This window comes from Rhinatrema bivittatum, chromosome 10, assembly GCF_901001135.1.
Source record: "Rhinatrema bivittatum chromosome 10, aRhiBiv1.1, whole genome shotgun sequence".
Classification (NCBI taxonomy): Eukaryota; Metazoa; Chordata; class Amphibia; order Gymnophiona; family Rhinatrematidae; genus Rhinatrema; species Rhinatrema bivittatum.
Window position 1 is genome coordinate 109,903,797 of NC_042624.1, and position 26,647 is coordinate 109,930,443.

Sequence of the window (26,647 nt, forward strand, 5' to 3'; positions counted from 1 at the left end):
GTCCTTTTATAGGGTTGAATCAGTGACGTCATCAAGAGGTGCCAGAGCCAGTTTCCGGCCATGGGCCCTCTAAAAGATGTGACATTGGGAACGCATGTGCCTATGGAGGAACACTAGGACAGTAGTTCTGGTGGCATCCTTGCTACACAAGAGAGGAAGTCTTTGGCGTCTGCTGGGGATGAGGGGGTCCGGGTGCTGCTGCAAATGCAACACTTTCCAGGCGTTTCTCATGCCCTCTGTGCATCCTCGCTCCCGACTGGCCTTATTCTCACCACATTTCCGAATCGCTTTGTAGATGAAAGCAAATCGCCCAAAGTGATGAACAAAATCAGCAAACAAAACAAAATGCACATTTTTAAAACAATCGTTATAAAATTAGAATATAAGAAAATTAAAAAACTAACAGTACATATTTGATCCCAATCCCCTATTTCATCCTCCCCCCACAGCAAACGAACACATTACTAGGATACTTTGCAATCGGCATGAATTTCAGGCCCAAGATCTGAATAACAAAAGGATCTAATTGTCAACAGACACAAAGCAGGTCTTTGACTTTTTAGGGACTTCCCACGGCTTGCCTGTGGGCAACAGGAGTGATGGGGGGGCGGAGGTAGGAGAGGAAGCAGGCGCGTCCTTTGTTACCAAGCCGTTTTGCAGAGCGCTAGGACCATACCTAACGCTCCCCGCGTAGGCCTCCGTCCCGGGACGGGGCGGCTCTGCCAGGGCTCAGCACAAGAACTCCCCGGGTGAAAGGCGCGAGGCCCCAGACTCTGGCATCCGGGCACTTGTTGCTTTCACTCCGCCGCCCCGACCGCGCAGAAAGGAGGAGGAGGAAGGCGCCGAGCGACCCCCAGCAAAACTTCTGGCACGGGGTCCCCGGATATCGAGCGAAGTTTGCGGGAGGGGAGGCGGCGCTAGCAGCTGCTGCAGGCCGGAGCGACGCCACCCGGGAGCTGAGCAGCGGCAGCATGCAGGCGCTGCGGAGACTGAGCGCGCTGCGCGGCCCCCCGCTCCCCGCCGCCCGAGCGAGAGGCTTCACCTCCGGCAGCGAGGAGAGGGAGGTCCGGGTCAGCCATCTGCAAGGAGAGCACCGCGGTGAGGTTCAGGAGGCTCCCTCCCAGCCGGGGAGGCAAGGACGCGGGCGGGACTTTAATGGGGAATAGGGGGGGAAAGCGGAAAAGTTGGAACGGGCGGGCGCTTGGTAACTAAGGCGCTACGTTCCAGCGTTTCCACGAGACAAGGTTAAAGCACTGCCCGCGGGGCTTGCAGTCAACATCGAAAGGGAAGCTCCTGGGAGAGTGTCCTGTGGAAAATGGGGGCTGCTGGAAAGTGTGGCCATTGTATTTACCTTTTCTGCCCACTTTTTAGCCGCAGTAAGGTGGGAAAAATAAGGAAACTAACAACTTTTTGATTACTCCTTTCGAAATTGAACCCCCGGGCCGTCCTGCAAAGTAATCATGGGGAGGTTAAAAAATTGTTTTGACCTTGTAGTGTCCTCCCTCCAGCTCCGACAGAAGCGGGCTGAGGTCTGACAAGAGGCTTTGTTCATAACTAGGCAGGGATATTGCTGCTATTCTACATCCCCCCTCCTCCTTTACTGTGGTCATTGCAGTGAGGGTGGTGCGCCAGGGTCCATGCGCTAGAACTTGCATAGGAGATGTTGGCAGAAAAAAGACCCAACTGGTCCATCCAGCCTGCTCAGCAAGCTATTATTATATTAGGGTAATTGCTGCTCTGCAGCAGGTTACCCTTTTTCTTCATTTATTATTATTTATTTATATTCCGTCACACTTTTTTTCAGCACTTCAAAGTGGATTACATTCAGGTACTGTAGGTATTTCCCTATCCCCAGAGGGGCTTACAATCTAAAAGTTTGTACCTGAGGAAATGGAGGATAAAGTGACTTGCCCAAGGTCACAAGGAGGACAGCAGGACTCAAACCCTGGTCTGTAGCCCACTGCTCTAACCACTATGCTACTCCTCCCCAGTCATTGCTCTCCTTTAGCCACTGAGAGAGATCCTCCTCTGTGTTTGTCCCAGGCACTTCTGAATTACATAACCCTTCTTCACCATCCAGCACCTTTTCTGTGGAAAAAAACCCAACAACTTCCTGACCTTGGATCTGACCCTATCCCCTTTGGAGTTTCATATGTTGAACCCTTGTTCTACGGTTTTCTTTCCTTTAAAAAAGATTTGATTCCTCTGCATTATTAACACCTTTCAGGTATTTAAAAGTCTATAATCATATCCCCCCCCTGTTTCTTCTCTCCTCCGGGGTATACATATTTTCCACTCCATGCGCGTTCTTCCCACAGGGGAGCTTGGAGCTGCAATCTCTTTAGCTACTTATGTAGCTGTTGATTAGGCAAATTTTTTTCAAAGTACCTATAGACCTGCAAACTAGGCAGAGGGACTGAAAATGACCCCACTCCCACCCCCCCCCCCCCACCCCAATGTATACATACTCACATCTGGAATACTTTTTTTTCCACATTTCTTGTCTTTAGATTTGCACAGTTTGTATCTTTTCTATTCCTTGTTATGGATCTGTGGTAGTAACAGCAGCTTCGCCTTACGGTGGCAATCCTCTGGCCACTAGTCACACACTGACTTCTTTTGTGTGTCCTTGAGCTGCCAGGGAGCTGTTGCTGGCCTGAGGAGGAGGGGACCACTGAAGGAATTGATTCCATGATGTAAATAAGTTTACCTCTGTTATTATGGTTGCTCCTCTCTCTGTTTATTTCTGCACTCTTCTCCTTTCTCTCTTTCCTCGTCCCCTCCCCCTCTTCCCCTCTGTTCTTGCCTGCTCCCACTCCCTGCTCCTCGTTCATTGTAATTTCCTCCTTCCTTGAGTTAATTGTAAATCGGCGTGATGTATCCCACGAACATCGGTATATTAAAAGTTAATAAATAAAAACAAATGTACCCTTCAGTCACAAGCCAGCTCTGCTGCCTTTCTGTTATAAGTAATCAGCTAAAAGTTAGGCACGTTCTGCTTGTGTTCCACTTACAGTGACTCCTTCCATCAAGATGCTTAGCAGATAGTTATAGTTGCAGTTACTTCTGGCATGAAAGGCCCTATTCAGTGGTTCTTATTAGTGGGATTACTTTTCATGTCCCCCTTCATACAGCATCCTTTGGGCCGATGCAGTAAGGTGCACTCATCAGAGCGCAGTTTTATCCGAGGTTGTTCACACATTTTATTTTAATTTGCAAACTTTACTGTCCATGCAGCAAGGAGTTTTGCACACAAAATATGTGCGTGTAGAACCTACTTAGAGCTCTCACAGAAATCCTATGCTAATGAAGGCATTAACTGTTACTCCCCAAATCAGAGAAACACACAGGCTTAACTTGGGTTTTCTTAGTGCTGGAAATTATATGCCTGGTCTGAGGTAGGTTTCCAGTGCTAGTGTCAGTCTATGGGCAGAAGACATAAAATATAATTTATGTACATAAATCATGTTTACCTCTGAACTAAGCCCTTTCTTCACATACATTTTCTGGTCTGTGTGCATCTTCTAATTCCTTATGCATTAGCATACATACATATATTAGCATTGGGAATTTCAGCACACGGTTTTAACGCTTAGCTAATTGCATCAGTCTCTCTCTGTTTGCAGAGAATGGTTGAATAGTTACTTTGTTTTGACCTGATGGCTGGTCAGAAATGTATTATATTAGCCAATAAAAAAAAAGTATAACCTACAGTTTATGTATTGACCTTTACTTCTAGGTGCCAAAAACACTATAAGATAGATAGATCCTGCCCTTCCATATTGTTCATCAAATAGTAGTGCTGGAGTAAGTCCTACAGTGCCCCTGTTATGGGAGTCCCTCTTCCACAATAAAGGAGAAAGTATACGACTACAAAATGGTTTAATCAAGAGGGGTCCAGCAGCCCTTTTTCTAAGCAGTAGTTTTCAAGCTTGTCCTGGAAGAACATCTAACTCAGGAGTGGCCAACTTTGGTCCTTGAGGGCCACAAACAGGCTCAGGTTTTCAGGAAGTCCACAATAAATATGCATGAGACAAACTTGCATGCATGTCTCGCTCATCCATATTCATTGTGGATATCCTGAAAACCAGGCCCGTTTGTGGCTCTCAAGGATTGGAGTTGGCCACTCCTGACTTAAAAATTGGTCCTGTTTTCAAGTGATCCATAATGAATATGCAAGCTATCTGCAGACATTAGAGATCCAGTATATGCAAATCTGTCTCATGCATACTTCTAAATGGATAACCTGAAAACCAGATTGGTTCAATGTACCTTCCAGCGCAAAGCTGGAAACCAGTAAGTGGATGCCCTGAAATTTTCCTGAGATTTTCACTGCTTTGAATTTAGTTTTTATGGAGTTTAAAAAAAATGTCATAAAAACTCTTTAAAAAATGGCTTTGCTAACTATAGTAATTTCTTTTATTGAACATAGGAATAGCTAAAATCCTTCTGCACCGAGTTCATGCCCGAAATTCCTTAGGGAAAGTATTTATCAATGAGGTAAGTGCTAGCCTTTCTTTAATGTATTCATTTCAGAGAGATTTTTAAAGCTTAGAGCCAGTGAGACTAAGAATTTTGGTAGGATGTATCATGACACATTTTTGCCCCTTTCCATTAAGGGGGCAACCTCCAAAGCCAAATTATTGGGCAGAAATCCTGGTTTTCCAAAATTGGCCATAAAGGTCCATGCAAAACTGGGTGACATGCACTTTCTGATTTTAAAGCGATGTCCTGCTCGGAGCAGGTGTAACTTTGTGTGAGGTAAATTTGTTTTGAAAATACTTAGCAAGGTCTGCGGGTTGTTATAAAATTACCCTCATAAGGGATCCAGAAGAGATGAACTATTCTGGTGTCTTTTATCTCGTGATAGGGAGGTATCTATGAGCCTAAGGTGTCAGAGGTTTTACCCAGAGAGAATCTCCTCCATAAGGCCCTGTGCGTTGTAACTATATGACACTTTGGAGCATGCCAGCTGTCTTACACATCTGCTTTCTTGTCTTAGCTGTTTAAAGCTTTAGAAGATCTCCGTCATGATAGCAGTGTCCGCGCTGTAGTGATTAAGAGTGAAGTGAAAGGAGTGTTTTGTTCAGGTAAGAAATAATAATTGTACTATGTTGCTAAGAAAGAAAGGCATTGCTTCTGTTGAATTGTATTGGGCATTGAAGGTATAAATGAATGGGCTGATGTCTGGAATTAGATTTGCCCAGTGCAAAAGTTCACTCAGGGTGGTGGATGCATGGAATCCCAGTGGAGCTGGCAGAGACCAAAATGCCAACAAAAATCCAGAAAAGCATGAGGTAAGCACAGATGATCTCTTGAGGCAAACAGGTACAGGGAGAGTCAGAGATTGGCTGCTTCTCCAGCTGAGAAACTCTGAATCGGCATCTGTGCTTCTAGGGACATTTTTCTGTAGAGTAGCAGTGCCCTAATCCGCAAGACGTGATGCTTTACGCTCATTTAAAACTATGACAGCAGAAAGTGCTTTTTAATTAGTGGTGAAATTGTGATGGTCCTGAATACCACCTGTTCGGTTTTTGTTTTTTTTTGGTCTGTATGTTTTCCTACAACCCTGCTTATGAAAAGAGTTCATCCAAATTTGTTGTACTGGCCGAAGCCATGTGAAAATCAGAGCGAAAGAGCTCTCCCCCCCCTGAATCTGAAAGGCTCTTGCGCTCGTACCAACCTAGCGCAACCTTTTGGCCCGAATCCATCTTTTGTGTTTCTTTCTGTGTGTGTTAGGAGCCGACTTAAAAGAGCGTGCAGAAATGAGTAACTTTGAAGTGGATCATTTTGTGGAAAGGCTGAGAAGTTTAATGAGTGAAGTTGGTAAGTGCTGCAGCTTTGAGGGTTTTTGACAATTGACTATTAGAAGCCATTCTGGATGAACGCTTTCCATCTGAGGCAATCTAAAGTCTTTTTACCCTCTTAAATTAATTTTTAATACCAGACAACAAACTAGCTAGGGGTGCAGTGGAGGTGGTCATCATCCTCAGGGAAAACTGACACCTAGTGGTCAGATTCAGGGCCCTTGATTGCAGGGTTCAACAGGGAGTCCTCGTGTGTGGCTCTCAGCCCAGGATCATCACTACAGTAACTGCTAGATGAGATGGGAGTGAATAATGAAACAGGGAGATGTGAATGGAGGCTTATAGTGTCAGTACCAGCCCTGGTTCCAACAGAACTGGGACATTTAATTTACAAATGTATAAACTACTTTTCCAGGTTAAAAAAGCACACTGCTCAAAGCGGTGTACCATGTAGTAAATATGGAACATAATACTTATAAATACAAAAAAAATCATAAGAATATCATAAACATACAGCCCTAAAATCCATTAATGACCTCATAAAAAAATATCCCTCTCACAGTGATTATATGACCTGAACCTTCTAACCCCCCAAATAAACACTCACCTGTAAATTTCTCAGTAGACAATAAATAATCTAAAACATAAATCAATACAAATAAAATAGGCAAATCTAAGTCACTGTAAAAGCACCTGCAAAAAAGTCTAGTGCAAAACATAACATCTAAGTTAAACAATAAAAAACATAGCCCCCCCCCCCCCCCAAATATGGTTGATTAATAACAAGCAGTCCATTGGGAACAGGAGAAAACTGCCAGGCCCCACCCCTTCCAAAAACGAAACCTATAGTGAACATAACAGTGTTAAAATTCAGTAACTAATACAGACAGAGACTCCCTCTCTCTTCACTAACTCGTAGCCAAGGATCCTTGGCATCTTTCCCTGGCTTTCTTGCTTTGTGATAACTGTTTTTTGTTCCTGCCACTGTTCCGTTTTATCCACTGTTCTTGCTGTGAAGAAATATTTCCTTAACGTCTCTGGTCAGTAATTAGGTTGTGCTAGCTCAGGGAGCTTCGGCAGCCCTTTCCTGTAGAGAAAGGGGGTGACAGTCAGGAGAGACCTTTTAGCTGACTACAAACCTGGCCAAAGTGTAGCCTGTTTATCGGTAACAGCTATAGTTAGAAGAGGGCCTCAGAATTTTGTATGTGCCCCTTCCTTGGAGTCAAAGGTCATTACCCAGAGGGGCCAGGGGGAAGGGAAGCATATCGGAGACACAGTGGTCCCTGAGACCGAGGAGAAAATCGGGGGGGGGGGGGGGGGAGGGTACAGCAAGGTAGAATCTGTAATCTTATTAAGGGGAGGGGACACTGCACCTCATGTGGATGAAGCCAGCTGTTTCCATGTTGGTTTTTAATAAAGCAGTGTGGTTGCTGTGTTCGTCTACTAAGCTACAAATGAGTTGACTTACTTAATACGTTTAAGGCAAGCTCTCGAGAGCTATGCTCTGTTTATCAGGTCATTGTTGGTTTTCAGTTCTGGGGGTTGTTTTTTTTTTTTTTTTGGGGGGGGGGGTATTCATGATTCAAATGTTTTTGAGGACACATTTTATCCATTAATTCATTAGAAACTAGAAGTTCCCCACAGAACTAACGGAGCCTACTTTCGGGGATTTGCACTCGCTCTCGCATGCGTGCGCTTAGGTGGATTCAGAAAAAAAATACCCGTTGTCCAACATTTCTTTGCTGCCCCTCCCCCTGATGTCTCTTGAAATGTGGGTGTGGATCAGGTGGAGCACAAAACCTGGAAAAGTAGTTTATACATTTGTAAATTAAATGTCCCAGTTCTGTTGGAACCAGGGCTGGTACTGGCACTATAAGCCTCCATTCACATCTCCCTGTTTCATTATTCACTCCCATCTCATCTAGCAGTTACTGTAGTATTAGTGGGGGACGGACAAAGAGACAGGATGATCGCATATGGAAAGGGAGCCAAAAATGAAACCAAAGCCTGAGCGTTCATGATTACTGCCTGGTCAGTTACTGTAATCTGTGTTTTTCCTCCTCTAGCTGCTCTGCCAGTGCCCACCATTGCTGCAATTGATGGCTACGCCTTGGGTGGTGGGCTGGAGTTGGCACTGGCTTGTGATCTTCGAGTAGCAGGTAGGCACAGAGCACACCCTTCTCCTTATCTGTGCCGTGAAACCATGGCTCTTTTTAACTAAAATGAATGGAGAAAGCATCGTTATTCCTGGCCAGCCCTGCAAGAGCTGCCCATTGTGATATCAGAAGGCATTTAAATTTGGCCATTAGTGCTCTACTGGGTTTTGAAACTGCTGACCCTGCAATTTTTTTTCTCAAATAGCCTCTAGTGCCAAAATGGGCCTGATTGAGACCTCCAGAGGACTTCTGCCCGGCGCAGGTAATTTAATTAAATACAAAAAAACAAAGATTCCACTCAGTCTCTTGCTGAAACGTAATCTAAATCAGCGTACAACTGTGAGTATCATATCAATGAGAATGCCGACTACGCACAATAAAGCACGGCTGATGTCTGTCTTATGTGTCAATTTATATTCATCATCGGTCATAGTTTATAAATATTTCTTCGATGCATATAAAAAAGTTGGCAAACACTTATCTAGTGGAGTTTGTCTTCTGTAGTTCTTGGCGTAGTAACCTGCCACTGACTCTTGTGTTTCGAAATCAACATCTGCTTTGGGGGCACAAAAAATATTTCAGCAAATTTCATAATGTGCCAAAAAAGCTATTATTTGACTCCGTGAGCACTGATGGAAAAAGTGTTCCTATAAAAAGTATGTACCACAAAATGTGTGTGTCATATACGAGCAATTTATACAGTTGTATAGCACAAGATCATCGCTGTTCCGAGAAGATCTCTGGTGGAGAGAATTTCCTAGCGTTTTGTCCCTGTAAAAATAGAAGCATAAGTGGCTATGTTGCATAGGACGCTATGATGTTTTAAATAAAAAGGAATAAATATCATGGCTCCTTGTTTCCTGTGTTATGAGGTATGTTTACATTTTCACAGCTTGTGCTTTGAAATGGGCCAGTTCTTTTGAGCGGAGCACTGCTATGACATGTCGTGATCAGCAACAGTAGTAAGAGCTTCTCCATCTTTAATGGTTGAGTCTCCTATGTATTTGTGCCCCTGATGCAGATGCTGAGTTCGAAACTCTGAGTCAGTGTCGGGTTACCACACCAAGAACTATAGAAGACAGCTCCACTAGATAAGTGTTTGCCAACTTTTATATATGCATTGAAAAAACTTTATAAAAATATGACTGATGATTAAAACAATTGACGCATAAGGAAGACATCAGCTACACTTTAATGTGTGCGGTCAGCGTCTTCATGATTTAGCTTTAAATGTAAGTATAACAGAAGTAATATTTTTGCAGAGAACTAGTAGGCCTAGTACTACTGCTATTGAGAAGCTCCTTTCTTTTTTCATGTTTGAAAACTATAGAATCCCAATTGCAATGCAGGTTAAAAGCATGGGAGTCATTCGTGGCTCCCCAGATTTCGGCTTTGATCAAAACTGGTTACTTTAAACTGTGTTTCCTTGTACATACCCGGATCAGTCCAGACTCCTGGGTTTATTCATCCCTGCCAGCAGATGGAGACAGAGAAAATCTAGCCTGGACTACTGTAAACCACTGTATGTGGATTTGCCAGCCTATACCTTACATGCTCTTCAATTACTTAAGAAATTCTCCGGTTTGACTGATAACTGCTCTCACCGACAATGAGACAGCTGCAGTGGTTATTGGATACTATGAGGATACAATATAAGACTGCTTGTCTAGTCCATAAGATGGTAAACTCTGAGGTTTTGCCATGGATGAATTCTGTGTTTCGCATTCACAATCCATCTAGAGTGCTGAGGTCACCTGGAAAGAGGACTCCTGGATGTACCACCCCTGCCTCGTGCTGGTCTCTCTCAGACTCGAGAGAGGTCGTTCTCGGTTGCTGCCCCTGAACTGTGGAATTCATTGCTGGAGGCCTTATGGCAAATATCTTACTTGAAACTATTGAAGAAAACGTTAAGAGACTTGTTTATCTCAGTTGGCCTTGCCTGAGAAGTGTATTGAGGGATTGAGAACTAATTCTGTGTCTGCGCTGCTAATTGGTTGTACTGAAATGAAATTTTTTTATGAACGTTTTATTTTGTGAGCCAATTGGAGCTGTAGTTATGTGGCGGCAGATAAATATTTGAAATAAATAAATGATGGCCACCCTCCTACACTGATTTATATTATATTTCAGCAAGAGCCATAGTGGAATCTTTGTTTTATATGTTTTGAGGTTTTTCAGTTTGCAGGTTATGCTGTGCCGTTAAGCCAGCCCACAGGGCCAGTCAGTGTCGAGGATGATGTTCACTCACAGTCTTTCCTCTTACTGCCTGCAGGAGGGAGTCAGCGTCTGGCCCGCACGGTAGGGCTTGCGTTAGCCAAAGAACTAATTTTCACTGGTCGACAAATTGACGGCGAACAGGCAGTCGCTATGGGACTTGTGAATCACTCGGTGCCACAAAACAACCACGGGGATGCGGCTTACCAAAGATCACTGGCTTTAGCCCAAGAGATTCTCCCTCAGGTTAGTGCTGCCTCCTGCAGGCGCCATCGTTTGCACTGTGATTCTGGGGTTCTCAACCCTGCTTTATTGATCCCACACGAGACTCACTCTCTCCTCCGGGGAGCTTATAGCTTAGTCAAGACAAACCTACATGACACACAAAAGACTGTCTGAATCCAGCAGCTACTGGGCTCAAACTTCATTTGCCTCCGGGGAAACCTTTTGTAGAAATTGGATACGAATTTAAAAAAATTCACTTACGCTCTGATCAACTCAGAAGTTTTCCTCTTCATCAAATTAGTCTGAGAACCTTAAAAGTCTTGATGCAGAGTTCATGAAATTGGCATATCTGATTTAAAGTTGAAGCAGATTTATGGGATATGCAACACGGGCCTAATAGGCCTTTGCCGACGGTGGCAAAGTTGCCGCTTGTCTTGGCCTTTTGATCCTCTACCTGCCGCCTCTGCCCTGGGCCTATGATCCTTTATTTGCCATCGCTATCTCTACCCTGGACCTCTGGGCTCTACCTCTGCTGCCACGAGAACTCAGTGAGCGCAGGGACTGAGGAACCGTCAGGCCCTGCCTCTCGCACATAAGCCTAGAAAGGGGGGAGTTACAGTGGTGCCTAGGAGAGTGGGGCTGTAGGTGCGGCAGCGAAGATGTAACCCAGAAATCCAATGAAAGGGAAAGGATCAGAGGTTGCCCTGTAGGGGTGAATCAGATCAAAGGTCTTGAAAGAAGGAAGAGGGCTGGATGCAGACCAAACATTCGGGGAGGGGGAATTGGATCAGAAGTTGGTGTGGGATGTACAACATATCGGAAAACAAAAATCTACACAAATCCTGTTTAGTAAAACTATAAAAATAAATATTTGAAAAACTGACAAAACAGATCATCATCCAATAATTTAACTCAAAAAAAGTTTAAAAATTTTCAAAAATCCAATAAAATATTTCAAAATAGACCTATCAAATAACATCCAACAATTAAAACTATAAGAAAAAAATTCCCATTCCATACTTGGGATCTTGTAATTTCCAGTCATGGATTGAGAGCAGGAGGTGCACAAACTGTTTATATACAGACACACACATGCTGTCACATACATGCAGGCTCTCTCACACCCAAGAAAGCTGTCTCTCTCTTTCTCTTACACACACACGCACACACACACACTGCCTCTCTTCCCTCATATACACAGTCTCTTCCGCACACACACGCACGTCCACACAAGCAAGCTGCTTCTCACACACACGCACACATGCAGACTGTGTGTCTCTCTCTTTCTCTCTCTCTCACTCACACACACACACACACAGTCAAGCTGCCTCACGCACGCACACACACATGCAGACTGGCTCACTCTCTCACACACACACAGCCTTGCCCTATGCCATGCCGAAATGAGAGCCACCACGGGCTCATCTTCCTGCAGGCGGGCAGCCTAGCACTTCATCCAGCGGCATCTGCGGATCGTCGTCTTGCTGGCAGGGAGTGGGAACCCTGCTAGTGCATCATCCAGAGGTGTCCACAGTGTCCTTTCATTGCTGGCGGGGAATAGGAACCCCACTAGGACCTCATCCTGAGGAACCACAGTCTTCCTCCCACGGGGCGTGAGAATCCCACTGGTGTTAGCATCCTGAATATAAAGGGAGAGTGAGGCAGCCACTGCAAGGGGTTATTTTGGGAGATGCTTGTGGCCTCACCCTGCCTTGTTATAGATCTGTGATTTGATGCATATTTCCTGCAAACTGGAAAAAAATGGGATGCAGCTAACATCTAATTTGGCCAAATGTTCCCGAGATAGACTGGAGAAACCTTTAACAAATCTCCCCAGCCAGCCTGGATAAAATAAAGAAATGGCATTGCATTTGAACTGGGCTGAAAAATGTTTGATTTGAAGTTTGACTGAAAACTTTCTCCCTGTTTCTAAACTTTTCTTGCAAGAGCTGTCTTTCTTCCAGTGCCACCAGTTATGAATAGATGTTAATGTTCTCAATTGTGCTTTGCTTTATTTCTTTTTGAGGCTCCGGTGGCAGTGAAAATGGCTAAAGTGGCAATAAACAGAGGCATGGAGGTAAATATTTAACTAATTTGTTGGTTTTAATATGAAAACTTTATGAAAATTATGAATTCCCTGTACGTACCTGGATCAGTCCAGACACTGGGTTATGTCCCCAATCCAGCAGAGGTCTTCTGTGGTCAGGGACAGTGGTAACTGGGCTGAACGTGACGAGCACGTCGCGTGGTAAACCATACAAAGAACAGGTAAAGATGGCCCAGCATTCCTCAGCCCAGGCCTGAGCAGTGGGGTTAGGATCATTTCTGAGATGTCACAGCTCAGGACTGGGCCTGCATTTGCTGGCTGATTGAGCTGGAGGGTCAGAAGGAAACTGTTTGACTAAAAATGTATACCACACCTCCTGCTGTCCCCGACGTGCTCAGTGTTGCGCCCCTCCTCACGGTTCCATGCACCGCCACTACTTAACATTTCTGTAGCACTACACCACATGCACACTAAACCAGTCTCCTACCTGTTCCAGGCTCTCTCGCTTCTTGCACCTCCCCTTTAAAAGAATCTCCCTCTTTGTCCACATTTCGCCCCCGCCTGTTCAGTTTTTAATTATTGTATTTGAAAGTAAAGACTAGTGGCCTGAAACTGACACCGAGATGGGATGGGTAACTTGTGCAGAGATTCACTGGTGACCTATACACATTACTGAACAGATCCACCATCTGTTGGCAGGGATGGAAGGGGAAGTTTAGGCTTTTTTTTTTTTCTTTTCCTATTCATAAGTGAAAGATGTCTGTGCACGTTATTAACCACAGGCCATTTTTTTTCCTTCAAGGTGGATATTGCTTCAGGAATGTTTATCGAGAGGATGTGTTATGGCCAGGTATGATAATTTAAGAGTAATCTTAAGATTCTGTGCCCGAGTGTGTTTTGGTTTTTTTTGGGCTAACTTTAAAGGTAGTGGATATTTTTCTTTTCTTTTATAGCCAATATCTTAACTATAGACATGATATAATGAGATTGTCTGACCAGGTGCAGGATTGTGGCGAAACGGGTTTTAATGTGCACTGCGCTTCCTTCTTGCGCCTGGGACTTGCATCTTTCCCTTAAGTTAGCCTGCACCTGTTTGTTCTGACCTTTACAGCTCTGGCGTTCAAACCCAGGCTTGGAATTCCTGCGCGGCTCAGAGAGAGGCTTGGTCAGCATATTTCCCAGTATCCTTAGGGAGCTGTAAGCTTGTAACATGCTGCCGTGCCATTGGTCAGAAAGCTATTACTTTGTGCCCTGATTGGTCCTTTGCACACAGCCCACTAAGAACTAGCGCTGAAGTTGCTAGAACTATCCAGTCTTATTTATTTATCTATTTAATGGGTTTTCTAGACCGTCGTTTAGTAAAAAAAACTTTCACAACGGTTTACATTTTTAAGAAAATAAATACATCTTTGAATAAAATTCTTATAGAATATACATTAAAATACATTAAAACAAATTTTAAAAACAAATAACTAAGATCAGTAAAATAGATAAGAGCAATATAAAAGAGTAGGGTTAGTATAATCATTCAGTTGTGCTGTAAGTTCTTTTAAACAGCCAAGTTTTCAGCTTCCGTTTAAAATTTTTAAACTGACTGAGTTCTCAACTCTAGAGGCATTTCATTCCAATGTTTTGGGCCCGCTAGTGAAATAGCTCTATCATGTACCGATGTTAATTTGGCTGTATTAATGGAGAGTAGGGTCAGCAAACCCTTATTTGCAGATCTCAGGTTCCTTTGTGGCCTATGTAGCCTTACTGCAGCTTTTAGCCAGTCGTTTTTGTCACCAAAGATTGCCTTATGTAAGGTACATCATGCTTTGAAAAGAATTCGTGACTCAATTGGTAGCCAATGCAACGCTGATAAGACTGGGGTTATGTGTTCATTTTTTTTTTTTTTACCCATCAGTATTCTAGCTGCGGCATTCTGAAAGAGTTGTAATGGCCTGACTGTTTCTGCTGGAAGACCTAGGAACAGAGTGTTACAATAGTCTGTACTGGCGAAGATTAACGCTTGCATAATAGTTCTAAAATCATTGTGTTTTAAAAGTGGTTTTAGTCTTCTTAACGTTAGCAGTTTAAAATATCCTTCATTTATCTTCTTCGATATTTGTTTTTTAAAACTTAAGTCTGGCTCAGTTATTATACCTAAATCGAGGACTTTGTCTGTTAGGATGATTTTTGAACTGTCATTTAATAATAATGGAGGTAGTTTGTCAAATGATTGTTTTCTATCTAAAAGTATCATTTCTGTTTTATTTAGATTTAAGACAAGCTTCGTCTGTTTGAGGAATTGGCTAATAATTGTTAGATACATAGCAATTAATTTATACGTTTTTTTCAGTCGTCCAGTTTATTGGTACTAAAAACTGTATGTCATCGGCATATATATAGTGATTTAAACCAAGTCCAGCTAGCAGGTGACAGAAAGGCAACATATAGATATTAAAAAGTGTCGCCGATAATGCTGATCCTTGTGGTACTCTTGTTGCTAGTTTTATCTTGACAGATGTGGTATTATTAATTTTAACTCTGTATGATTGATCAGAAAGATAAGATGCAAACCATTGTAATGGTGTTTTTTCAATACCTATTTCTGTCATTCTTTCAAGTAAAATAGAGTGATTAACCGTATCAAATGCGGCGGATAAGTCTAACAGTATTAAAATATATCTCTGCCCATTGTCAAATCCCTTTAAAATTGTATTGGTTAAAGAGATTAAAAGCGCTTCAGTGTTAAAATTCTTTCTAAAACCAAATTGTGATGGATAAAGAATATCATTGTTTTCTAGATGTTCCATTAATTGCTTTTGTACTGTTTTCTCTATTAACTTTGCCAGGAGGGGGAGATTTGAAATGGGTCTGTAATTATTCAATGTGTTTGGATCACTATTACTTGTTTTATTACTGCTTCTTTTAGTATTTCTGGAAGATACCCTTCATCTAAAGATTTATTAATTAATACAGTTCTTCCCTGTACGTACCCGGATCTGTCCAGACACCTGGGTTTTGCCTTCCCTCCAGCAGATGGAGACAGAAAAGTTTTTTAAAAACAACCCTGCCATATATACCAAGAATCTTATCGGATGATTAGCTGGATTAAGTTGCTTGATTAGGCTTTCAATCTCTACTGAGGAAGTTTCTTCAAAACCAGTCCATTTGGTTACAGCTCTCGTTTGCATGCTTATTTCTTGTTTTTGTGTTGATTCTGTACTTTCTATTAATTTTTGTACTTTATCTTCAAAAAATGGGCTATGTCATTACGTTTATCTTCTGATACAGTTGATTTAGCATTTGATGGGTTATCGGTGAGTTTTTTGACAATATCAAACAGAGTTTTGGGGTTATGAGAACATTTTTCTATCTTTTTGTTATAATACTCTTTTTTTTTTTTCATTATTTATCAATTTTTTGTAGTAAGCGAGGAATGATTGATACCTACTTAGGTTAATGTCTGTCTTATTTTTTTCTCCATGATTTTTCCTTCCTTCTCAGAATTTTTTTTAGCATCGTTTATCTGTTCATTATATCAAGGGATTTGTTTTCCTGATCTTTTTATAGTTTTTGTCCTTATATCGTCAGCTATGGATGTTATCTCTTGGTTGAGAGTACAGGAGAACCAGATAAAGGACCAAGGACCTTTATCCCAGCCTCTTACATCCTTGTGAGGACAGCCTCTCCTAATCTTCCCCAGGCACTGAATAAGTACAGTGGAAAACATCTAGCTAGCATTAACTGTATAAATCTTTGGTATTTTACCTGTTGCTGTTTGCAAATTACATCCTTTTTTTTGTTTCTGTTCACTGTTCGTATTTCTTAATTTTTAGCTCTGTCCTATGTTTGGCTGATGATCCCAGCCATTTTGTATTTGGTCTGTAGGTGCATTTCTAGGAACTGTGTAACTTTGATTGCCTGGGGGTTCTCACATTCCCTGGAAACCACCAGGGGATAGAGAGCCTGTGGACAGCGTACTTGCCCAAAGGCAAGCAGAAGCCCAGCTGGCAGGTGGGAGATTGCGAGTGTAGGGGGCATGTGAAAATGGGCCGGTATAATGCTTGACGAGACCCTCCCAAGTGTTCAACGGGTGTTAAGGGTAGCGCTAAGTCGTGTGACAAGCATGTAGAATTTTAAATTGGCTCAGGAAATTGTGTAATGAGGAATTTATGCTTCCCTCAGAAAATAAAAATTACATGCATCTTGCCATATGGAGCACCCAAAATAGTATCACTAAGTTGCCCAAATCCATTGCCCAATTGATTTTAACACGTCAAGATTCTCATTGGAGGCTTTTCCAGTCATTCTTCTAGAAAAGTGGCAGCCTGCATCTCTTTCACTGCTCCTGGCGAGTTCATTGTTTTTCTCAGCCATCCATCCCGTAAAGTACGTAATAAGGGTCCAAGTGTTTGCCATCAGCTGTTAACTCCAAATTCTGGCTCCATGTACTTTTGTCACATTCCTTAGCAGGAAGGAAAAGGCTTTAAGTAGTTTCCATTTTCCTCTGCAGGTTATACCTACAAAAGACCGTTTGGAAGGGATGGCTGCTTTTATAGAAAAACGTCCTCCTCATTTTACCGGTGAATAATGACCGAGGCTTCTGAAGGGGCAGAAATTTCGCCTACACCGGCTGCTACTTCCTTGTGGGAAGAGAATACAGAAGAGCAGGGGTGAAAAGAAAATCCTGCTGGTTGGCGCTCTAAGTTCTGATATTTTTGTTTATGTTGAATCTGAAATAATATTTTCCTAATTTTACCCCCTGCACACTGCTGAGTCTGTGTATGGGCAGGCACAGCGTAAAGGCTTAATGTGTATGCGAGATCCGTTAGCATGTTCGATTCTCCTGTGCGGCCTGCATTAACACTCGGCACTTGCTGTAATGTATAGTGCAGGGCAATCCCATTAGAGCAAATACACAGGGTGTTTCAAAAGGATGGACCCAATTTCAAAGCAATGTATTTCACAATGGGAGCCATCTTTTGGAAACACCCTGTATTTTTAAAGCTAACAATGCCGCAGCATATGAGGGAGACTTCTGTGTTGGGGGAGAAGAGATGGCCCCTGATTGTAACAGGTGGGTAGCGGGCAGAGATAGTAATTGTATTTGTCCTGTTTTCACCTGGGGATGAAGAATTATTCTATTCCTATGTGACTGTGAACAAACAAAACAAGAAAATATAAAAATGAAACTAATTGAAAAAGAAATGAGCCACCCGGCTTGAAAAGGGACTCTCTTCTGGTTATTTCCCGCTGCTAATTGCTACGAGTGAATGTTCTTGGAGTCTGAGACAGTTTGAGGACGGATGGCATCATCTGCTCTCGCGGGTAGGACCTTTCAGCGTCCTGACTTGTTTTGCATTCGTTCTTGCTGGTTAAGGTTGGCTATTGCATACCAGAGGCACCAGCTATAGCTTCAGCAGCCTAACTTGATAGTTGTTGTCCTCTTTCAATGCTGAGAAGCCTGTTGAGTGCATAAAATGCAGCTTGAGCCACAATTCAAATTACTCATAATTTATATATATGCAAATAGATGTTGCTGGAAGGATGCCTTACTGCACCTTCCCATAGAACAAACAAAATAATGCAAGCACTTGGGTGAAGGATACCCTGGCAGAGTCCCTTTCCCAGAGCTCTAAGGCATCACTGAAAAAAAAAATGTATTTATTTAATACTCTGTTTCGCAATAGGTGGGATATAATCATACTGTTTGTATCTAAACACTGATATCAGGTGATGAGTGCAGGAGGTAGCACACAATGCTGTATAAAGGATAGAGTAAGGCAAGTTTTGCAAAAAAGTAAATAAAACAAAAAAAAATCCAATAAAACCTTCGAAAGTCTGTAAAAGGGGAGGATACTCCAATGCACTAACAGTTCGATGCAATATAGTGCACTTGGCTGAGCCCATGGCTTTACAAATGCCAAAACCCCTCATACAATAAGGGGATTAGCGCATCCAAAATGGCAGTTGCTAATAGCGCTCATCACAATGAAATTCATGTTGAGGAGGCTATTAGCTATTAACCCTCGCTGCAAAAAATTGCCAGATGGCTCCACAGCACTCATTTTATCACTGCAAATTTTAACACCTTCCTGGGAGCAGGCATTAAAGCATGCAGTGCTCAAGAGCTGGTGAAAAAAGCAAAAAATCCTGCTTTCTGTATCCTAACGATACTAAATAGGAGGAACCACAGAAAGCAGAATTATGTCCCACTCAAGAGCTTAACAAAAAAAAAAAAAATCCTGCTTTATGTGGTTCCCCCTATGAGAAACAACAGAAAGCAACATCTCCAAGGTCTGGCCCAATTGGAACCCCTGCCAGCAGTGAGTGAAGACATTAATATTAAGTATCAGATACTTGATATTAATTTATTCACTCCTTCACTTACTGCCGATTGGTCCATTCGCTGTCACATGTCAGTGAAAAGCACCAATAGGAACAGCCCCTGCCCATGGTGGGGAGGGAGCTCTGGCCAGGCTCTTCAAAACACACAGCCACTTCTCCTGGGCGCCCGATGCAGAGCGCTAGGGACGCACAAGTTACCCCTTCGCATACCTTTTAGCGTGGCAGCTCAATTGCCTATTGCAGCGAGCACCCAGGACAGGTGAATGTGCGCGCGTTCTAAAAACGTGCACCCAGTTTGGACACGTTTTTACTCCAAGGACAAGCAGGATAGTAGTCCTCACACATGGGTGACATCATCAGATAAAGCCCGGCATGGAAAACTTTGACTGACACTGCATGCCACTATCCATGCATCCACATGTGGACTCTCTTTTTCCGCAAAGCTGAAGCCTCGCGGGTGTGGAGCTCACCCTTTTTTTGTTGTGGAAAACAATCTTTCTCTTTTTCCTGAGTTCCATCAAGTCCCTCTGCATTTTTCTTTCGTAGTTTGCTGTTTATTACCGACTGTGTCGCCTCCCGGTGGCCACCGGGTATTGACCACGTGCCGTGTTCTTTTTCCCATGGCATCTTCCGGCTTCCACTGTTGCCCCCAATGCCCCCAGACCATGTCCATCACAGACCCCCACGAGATCTGTGTCCTGTGCCTGGGGGCACTGCATGATGTCCATGGCTTTGACCTTTGTGCCCAGATGACCCCCAAGGGTTGTCGGGCATGCCTGGATAAAATGGAGAAATTGTTTGGCACAAAGAAATCGGAGCTGTTGACATCGGCACCGGACTTTGACACCACAGAGTAAGGAGATCTTGGTCACGACTCCTTCGGTGTCCCCTCTGCTACCATGTCCCGGTCCAGAAATAGGGGCACAGGACCATCCGAGATCGATATTCTCGTGTTCCAGGTCGGGTTCCTCTCCATCTCCCTCAGCTGTGGGAAGGTTCCAGGCTGAGTACCGTAAAAAGTCCAGAAAGCACAGTCAACGGTCTTCATCGTCAAAGGCGTCGGACCATGGGAAGGCACTAATATCATCCGTGCCTCCCCCGAAGCGGTCCTAGGCTGAAGACATTGTTCTCTCCGAACAGCCTAAGGAACCTCGGCGATCCCCATTGATATCTGTGCAAGGTTCTGTTTCTCCCCCCCCCCCCCTACGTTTCTAGGAGTGATTCGATTCCGCTGCGGCCTCCTCCTCAAGCTGTCCTGTTCTCGGCAGCCTTTGAGGAGGAGTTGGAGAGACGTATGTGGTTGGCCGGGCCCTGCTGGGCATCAAGCCTCCGGTTCCACCGGGACCGCCGCAGGAGCAGACTCCATGGGTGCTTGTGCCTCTCTTGGAGTGGCTGGACTTGCTGCTCGGTGTCTTACCGATGCAACCAGCCCTGATGCTTCGAGTCCCTTTGTTATTGAAGGGTGCATTGCTGCTGCTGCTGCCCCCGGTGTCTATTCCAGTGAGTGATTCCTCTGATAAGGAAGGTCCATCAGGGTTGACGGAGCCCCAGCTGTGCATGACACCCTTGCCGGTGCTCGCCCTCCTGGGGCCGTCGGAGCTGTCTGTTTTTCCCGGCGCTCCCAATGCTTATGGGACCATTGGTGCTGAGATGCCCTGGGATCCCACCGGTGCCTTTGGTACCTATACTAGTTCCGCAGATAACCCTCGAGACTATTGGTGTCTCAGCATAAAACCTCATTGGGAGCCCCACCTCCAGTGTCTCTGGGCATTCAGAGTGAGGAGGATGCCCCTTTTGATCCCTGGGAGGGAGAGGCATCTGTTTCCTCGATAGAAAAATCTGAAGACTTGCCTTTCAAACCCTCTCCACCGGAGGAGAGGCATAAGTCCCCACCAACGGATTTGACCTTTGGTGGATTTGTAAAGGCCATGCGGAGTCAGTGCCTTTCCAGCTTTTAACAGATCAGGATTTTAAGCACAAGATGTTAGAGGTCCTTTAATTTGTTGCTGCTCCTAAGAACGTGATGGCTGTGCCAGTACACAATATCTTGAAGGAGATAGTAGTCCAGCTCTGGGAACATCCCATCTCCATCCAACCTATGAACCGGAAGACTGTCGCTATCTTTCTGGTCCAACCCACCACAAGTTTTGAATGCCTTCAACTTCCACATCAGTCGGTAGTGGTGGAATCTGCCTTAAAAAAGGCAAAATGGCTGTATGCTCATGCTTCAACTCCTCCTGGTCGTGAGCACAGACCCCTAGATGCTCTTGGAAGATGGGTATTCCAGAGCTCAATGTTGGCAGCCAGGATTGCCTGTTATCAGCTCTAGATGAGTAAATACTCCAGAAACTTCTGGAAACAAGTCCAGGATATGGAGGAACACCTTCCACACTATTTTCAGGACGATTTCCAGAAGGTAATTCCAAAGGGCCTGGAACGTGACAAATATGAAGTCCACACTGCACATGATGTGTTTGAAACCGCAACGAGAGTGTGGCAGTTGGAACTGGGGCTCGACACATGGCCTGGCTTCGCGCTTCCGACCTCAGACCTGAAATACAGAATCATCTAGCAGATCTACCCTTTACTGGGGAGAATCTCTTCGGGGACAAAATTAAGGAGGCGGTAGTGCAACTGAAGGACTATCATGAAACTTTTCAACAGCTATTGGCCAGCATCTCTGACCCTCAGTCCTCGGGCAAGAAGCCACCCAGGCAATACTCAAAACGCCTGTTTTACTGGCCAATAAAGTATTATCCACCAGCGTCTAGGGCAAGACCTCAGTGGACACCAGCTAGAATAAGGGCATGACCTCCACGTGCCCCTTGACTGGCCCCTGCCCCACCACGGGGTTTTGACTGGCGGTGAGGGAGTTTGAGCCAGCAAGTCTGACCCCAGGGTACCAATCCTCCAGGAGGGAGCCGCTTGCAGTTTTTCGCTGATCGATAAATTTCAGTCACTTTGGATCAATGGGTCCTATCCATCGTTCAGCAAGGGTACAACTTGGCATTTCCATCAAACTCCTCCACATTCTCCTCAGTGTCCTTGGTGGAGATGTTCAGAGAACCAGCAAATACTTGGATTAGAGCTCTTTGCCCTCTTAATGGCTCGAGCGGTTGAACCTGTCCTGCCAAACCAGCAGGGCAACAAATTCTACTTCAGGTATTTCCTGATTCCCAAAAAAATGGTGGTCTTCGCCCCAAACTGGATCTATGGGCATTAAACAGCTTTCTTGTCACAGAAAAATTCAAGATGGTCTCAGTGGGAACTCTGATCCCTCTCCTCACAGCTGGGGACTGACTCTACTCCCTCGCTCTAAAAGATGCGTACGCCCATATTCCCATTTCCCCTAGTCATCGGAAGTATCTCTGCTTCATGGTAGAAGGGGATCACTACCAGTATGAGGTACTGCCCTTCGGACTGGCATCAGCATCCATCTTTACAAAATGCCTGGCAGTGGTGGGAGCTTATCGCACGAGGCAATGAGTACATGTCTTCCCCTACCTCGACATTTGGCTCATCAAGAGTGAATCCAGGCAGGGGCCATTGCATTCCCTGCATTCCACCATACGTGCTCTGGAGAACCTGGGATTTCTCAGATAACTCGAATTCCTACCTTCAACGGTCACTACAGTTGGATTTCATCAGAGCTAGATTTGATACTGTCCAGATGAAAGCCTTCTTGCCCTGGGATTGAGCACTAACCCTCATTTCTCTGCCAAGGGTAGTCTTGCACTGTCCTTGTGTCTTGGTGCACCAGTTTCTGTGCCTTTTGGGCCATATGGCGGTGACAGTTCTTCCTGCCCTTTGCTCGGTTGCACATGCGCAGGGCATAGTGGAATTGTGCTCAGTGTTGCCAAGGCACCCAGGACCTTCAGGCTCACATTTTAATCACCACTCCACTTTGACAATCCCTTGTGTGGTGGGAAACCCTGTCCAGTCTGAGAAGGGGATGCCTTTCAAGGTCGCTCAGCTCCAGTTCTCTCTCACCACAGATGAGTCTCACATTGGTTGGGGGGCCCACGTTGCAGGCCTCAATACTTAGGGCCACTGGTCCGTCCAGCAGCAACATCTCCGGATAAACCTCCTGGAGCTCTGGGCGATCTTGTGCGCCCTACGGGCATTCCAGATTCACTTGTCCAACACGATAGTCCTGGTTCAAATAGACAACCAACTGGTGATGTGGTGCTTGAACAAGCAGGGGCGGACAGGATCCTTCCTCTTTTATGAGGATGCAGTGCACATTTGGTCCTGGGCTTTCTCGTAGGGAATTTTTTTCCAAGTCATGTACCTCCAAGGGACGGACAACATCCTGGCAGATTCATTGAGTCAGACTTTCCAGCCTCACAAATGGTCCTTGAAACAGGAGGTCGCGAACTGCATCTTCTGCCTATGGGGAACCCTGGACAACAGGAAAGTAGATCAGTTCTGCTCCCTAGTCCGAGCAGGCAAGGTGTTGCTGTCAGATGCCTTCTTGCAGCAGTGGAGCACCAGCCTCCTGTATGCTTTTCCTCCATTGCCACTAGTCTTGAAGACTCTCCAAAATCTCCAAAAGGACCGAGGCACCATGATCCTGATTGTGACATTTTGGCCATACCAGATTTAGTTCCTGCTTCTGCAGGATCTGTTCTCACGTCCTCTAATCTAGCTGGGGACTGTTCCAGACCTGATCATGCAGGATCAGGGCAGACTACGCTACTCCAACCTCAGAGTCTTGTCCCTCACCGCATGGATGTTGACCGGGTGACCCTACAGACCCTGGGCATTTTGGATAGCATGTCTCGAGTCTTGGTGGAATCCAGGAAGCCTTCTATGAGGAGATCTTACAATCTCAAGTGGAAGAGGTTCTCGGTTTGGTGTGAGGGTAACAGGTTGGACCCTTTCTCATGTTCCATGCCAAGGCTTTTGGACTAACTGTTGCACCTCTCTGAAGCTGGCTTGAAAACCACCTCTGTGAGAGTTCACCTTAGTGCCATTGGAGCATAGCATCAGGGGATAGATGGTGCCTCCATATTCTTCTATCCGCTTATAGGCATTTTATGCGAGGTCTACTGCAGCTTAAGCCTCCAATATGACCCACAGTGGTCTTAAACCATCTCATGAGGGTGCCATTTGAGCCCCTGAGATCGTGCAACCTGAAGTTTCTATCCAGGAAGGTCATTTTCTTGGTGGCGCAGGATTAATGAACTTCAGGCTTTAGTATCATATCCTTATACACAATTTTGTCATGATAAGGTGGTTCTGCATACAGACACAAAGTTCCTCCCAAAGGTAGTCATGGAGTTCCATCTCAATCAATTATTGTCCTGCCCACCTTTTTCCCTAGGCCACACTCTCACCAGGGTGGGTATGTCCTGCACACTCTGAATTGCAAAAGGACCCTGTCCTTTTACCTGGAATGAACAGCACTGCACCAATCAACTTTTTGTCTCCTTCGACAAGAACAGGTTAGGAGTCACAGTGTCCAAACAGACCTTATCCCATTGGCTAGCGGACTGTATTTTTTTCTGCTATGCACAAGCAGGACTATACCATGAAGGCCATGTCAAGGCTCATTCGGTTCGAGCCATGTCAGCTTCACTGGGTCACTTGCGGGCAGTACTCCTACACGAGATATACAGGGTGGCAACCTGGAGTTCCCTCCACACCTTCACCTCTCATTGTTTTGACAAAGATGGACAAAGTGACAGTTGGTTCGGTCAATCGGTACTCCGTAATCTCTTTCAACCATAAAAGCCCAACTCTTCCTACCTGACTCCCTTTCTTTGGGTGCAGGCTGTCTCCCCGTGTTCTAGCAGCACTAGTTGTGCACTTTTGCACCTTTAAATGTTGACTATGTTGGGAGAAGCCTAGAGCTACATATTCACCCATGTGTGAGGACTACCATCCTGCTTGTCCTTGGAGAAAGCAGAGTTGCTTTATTGAGCTCTAACCGAAGTATTTGCTGATTCGCTGTAGATCCCACTGGGGGCAAGGAGGAGATTGTGGAGGAGACCGTTGGAAATGCAATCTGTATCCCTGCTGAACGATGGATAGGACCCATTGCTAAGAGGTGACTGAAACCCACTGCTCAGCAAAAAGCTGCAGATGGACCCCCCCACTGGAGGGTCAGTGCCCTAGGCTAGGGAGTGCTGGCTCAAAATCCCCCAGCTCCAGTCAAAACCCTGTAGCAGGGCTCTGTTGTGGGGTGGTCCCCAGTACAGGGCAGACCTGCTAGATGATCCTGTTCTTCGAGTCAGAGGTCGAAAGCCATAGGCTGAGCCCCAATGCCAGCCACTGCAATTCCTGTTGCTCTTTCAAACACATAATAAGCAGAGTGGTCTTCGTGTCACATTCAAGGCCCAGTTGAATTACCTTCTGGAAATGGTTCTGAAACTGTTGTGGGAGGTGTTGCACCATATCCTGAACTTGTTTCTGGAGTATTGGCTCATATAGAGCTGATAGCAGGCATTTCAGGCTGCCAACATGGAGCCTTGGACAACCCTCCTTCCTAGAGTGTCCAGGACTCTGAGCTCACGAGGCAGAGGAGCCAAGGCATGAGTACGCAATCTCTTTGCTTTTTTTTTTTAAGGTAGATTCCATCACCACCAACTGGTGTGGAAGTTGGGAGTGTTCAAATCCAGTGGTGGGTTGGACTAAATAGACCGCGTCAGTCTTCTGGTTCACTGGAGGGATGGAAATGGGGTGTCCCCAGAGCTGGATGACCAACTCCTTTAATGTGCACTGGCACAGCCACCAATTCTTTAGGAGCATCAACAAATGGTAAACCTCCCAAATTTTATGCCTGGAATCCTGCTCTGTTAAGAGCTGGAAAGGCACTGATTCTGCCATGGCCTTTACAAACCCAGCAAAAGTCAAATCCTCTGGTGGGGACTTTCTCCTCTGCTCCGGGGGAGAGGGTTCGGAAGGCAAGTCCTCAGAGTCCTCCCTCAAGGAAAAGGATCCCTTCCAAGGGCATCTTCCTCACTCTGTTGCCCAGAGACACTTGAGGTGGAGCCCCCTCTGGGGTTTTGTGCCAAAACCCTGATGGTCTCGGTGGCACCAGGGGTACTGTTGTAGGCACCAGTAGGACAGGGTGTGCACCCGCTCCGAAGGTCCCATACGCATCGGGAGCGCCAGGGGAATCAGTGGCTCTAAAAGCATCGACCCCCAAAGATCCTGGGAGGGCTAGCGCCTGTCAGGGTGCCTTGCGTGGTAATGGCACCATTGACCCAGATGGTCCTTCCTCATCAGAGGTGTCACTCACCGGGATAGCCACTGCTGGAGGCCACAGCGATACTCCCTTTGAAAAAGGGGCATTGGGGTAGACTGAGTCGGTAAGACACTGAGCAGCAAGTCCAGCCGCTCCAACAAAGCAACAAGCACCGATGGAGACGGCTCCTGTGGTGATGGTGGTCCTGATGAAAGTTGTGGCTCGATGCCCTGCAGGGCCCAGCTGACCGCCAGCCACACATCTCTCCAACTCCTTCTCAAAGGCCACCAAGGATAGGACAGCTAGAGGAGGAGGTGGTGGCAAATCAGATTGACACCGGAACCATTAGGGGGGGGGGGGGGGGGGAGAGATCTGTACCCTTCACCGCTATCAATAGGGGATCTCTGTGGTCCTTCAGACTGCTCGGTAAGCAAGACATCCTCAGTCCAGGACCACTTCAGGGATGGCACGGACAATGCTGACACCTTCCCTGCGACGACAATGTTTCCTGGATTTTTCCCGGTGCTCGGCCCGTTCCTTCTCCGGAGCCAAGGGAGATGGTGATGAATCCGACCTGGAACTTGAGGACACCAATCTCTGACAGTCCCCACACCAATTTCTAAGTAGAGGACCGGTAGCAGCGGGGACACCAAGGGGGGGTCGAGACCGA

At 45.3% G+C, this 26,647-nt stretch overlaps 1 protein-coding gene across 2 annotated transcripts; it reads left to right on the plus strand.

The window, feature by feature from the left end:
- Nucleotides 1-686: 686 nt before the first annotated feature.
- On the plus strand, nt 687-18,204 carry ECHDC2 (enoyl-CoA hydratase domain containing 2). Of its 2 annotated transcripts, XM_029617792.1 has the most exons (10): nt 692-1,098; nt 4,433-4,500; nt 5,003-5,090; nt 5,740-5,826; nt 7,874-7,966; nt 8,169-8,225; nt 10,236-10,423; nt 12,429-12,479; nt 13,252-13,299; nt 16,951-18,204. In XM_029617792.1, exons 1-10 carry the CDS (start codon nt 972-974, stop codon nt 17,026-17,028), a joined length of 885 nt encoding a protein of 294 aa, XP_029473652.1. In that variant the 5' UTR covers nt 692-971; the 3' UTR covers nt 17,029-18,204. The 2 variants fall into 2 exon arrangements, with proteins under 2 accessions (XP_029473653.1, XP_029473652.1); XM_029617793.1 differs by lacking the exon at nt 12,429-12,479 and having other exon boundaries at nt 687-1,098.
- The last annotated feature ends 8,443 nt before the right edge of the window (nt 18,205-26,647 follow it).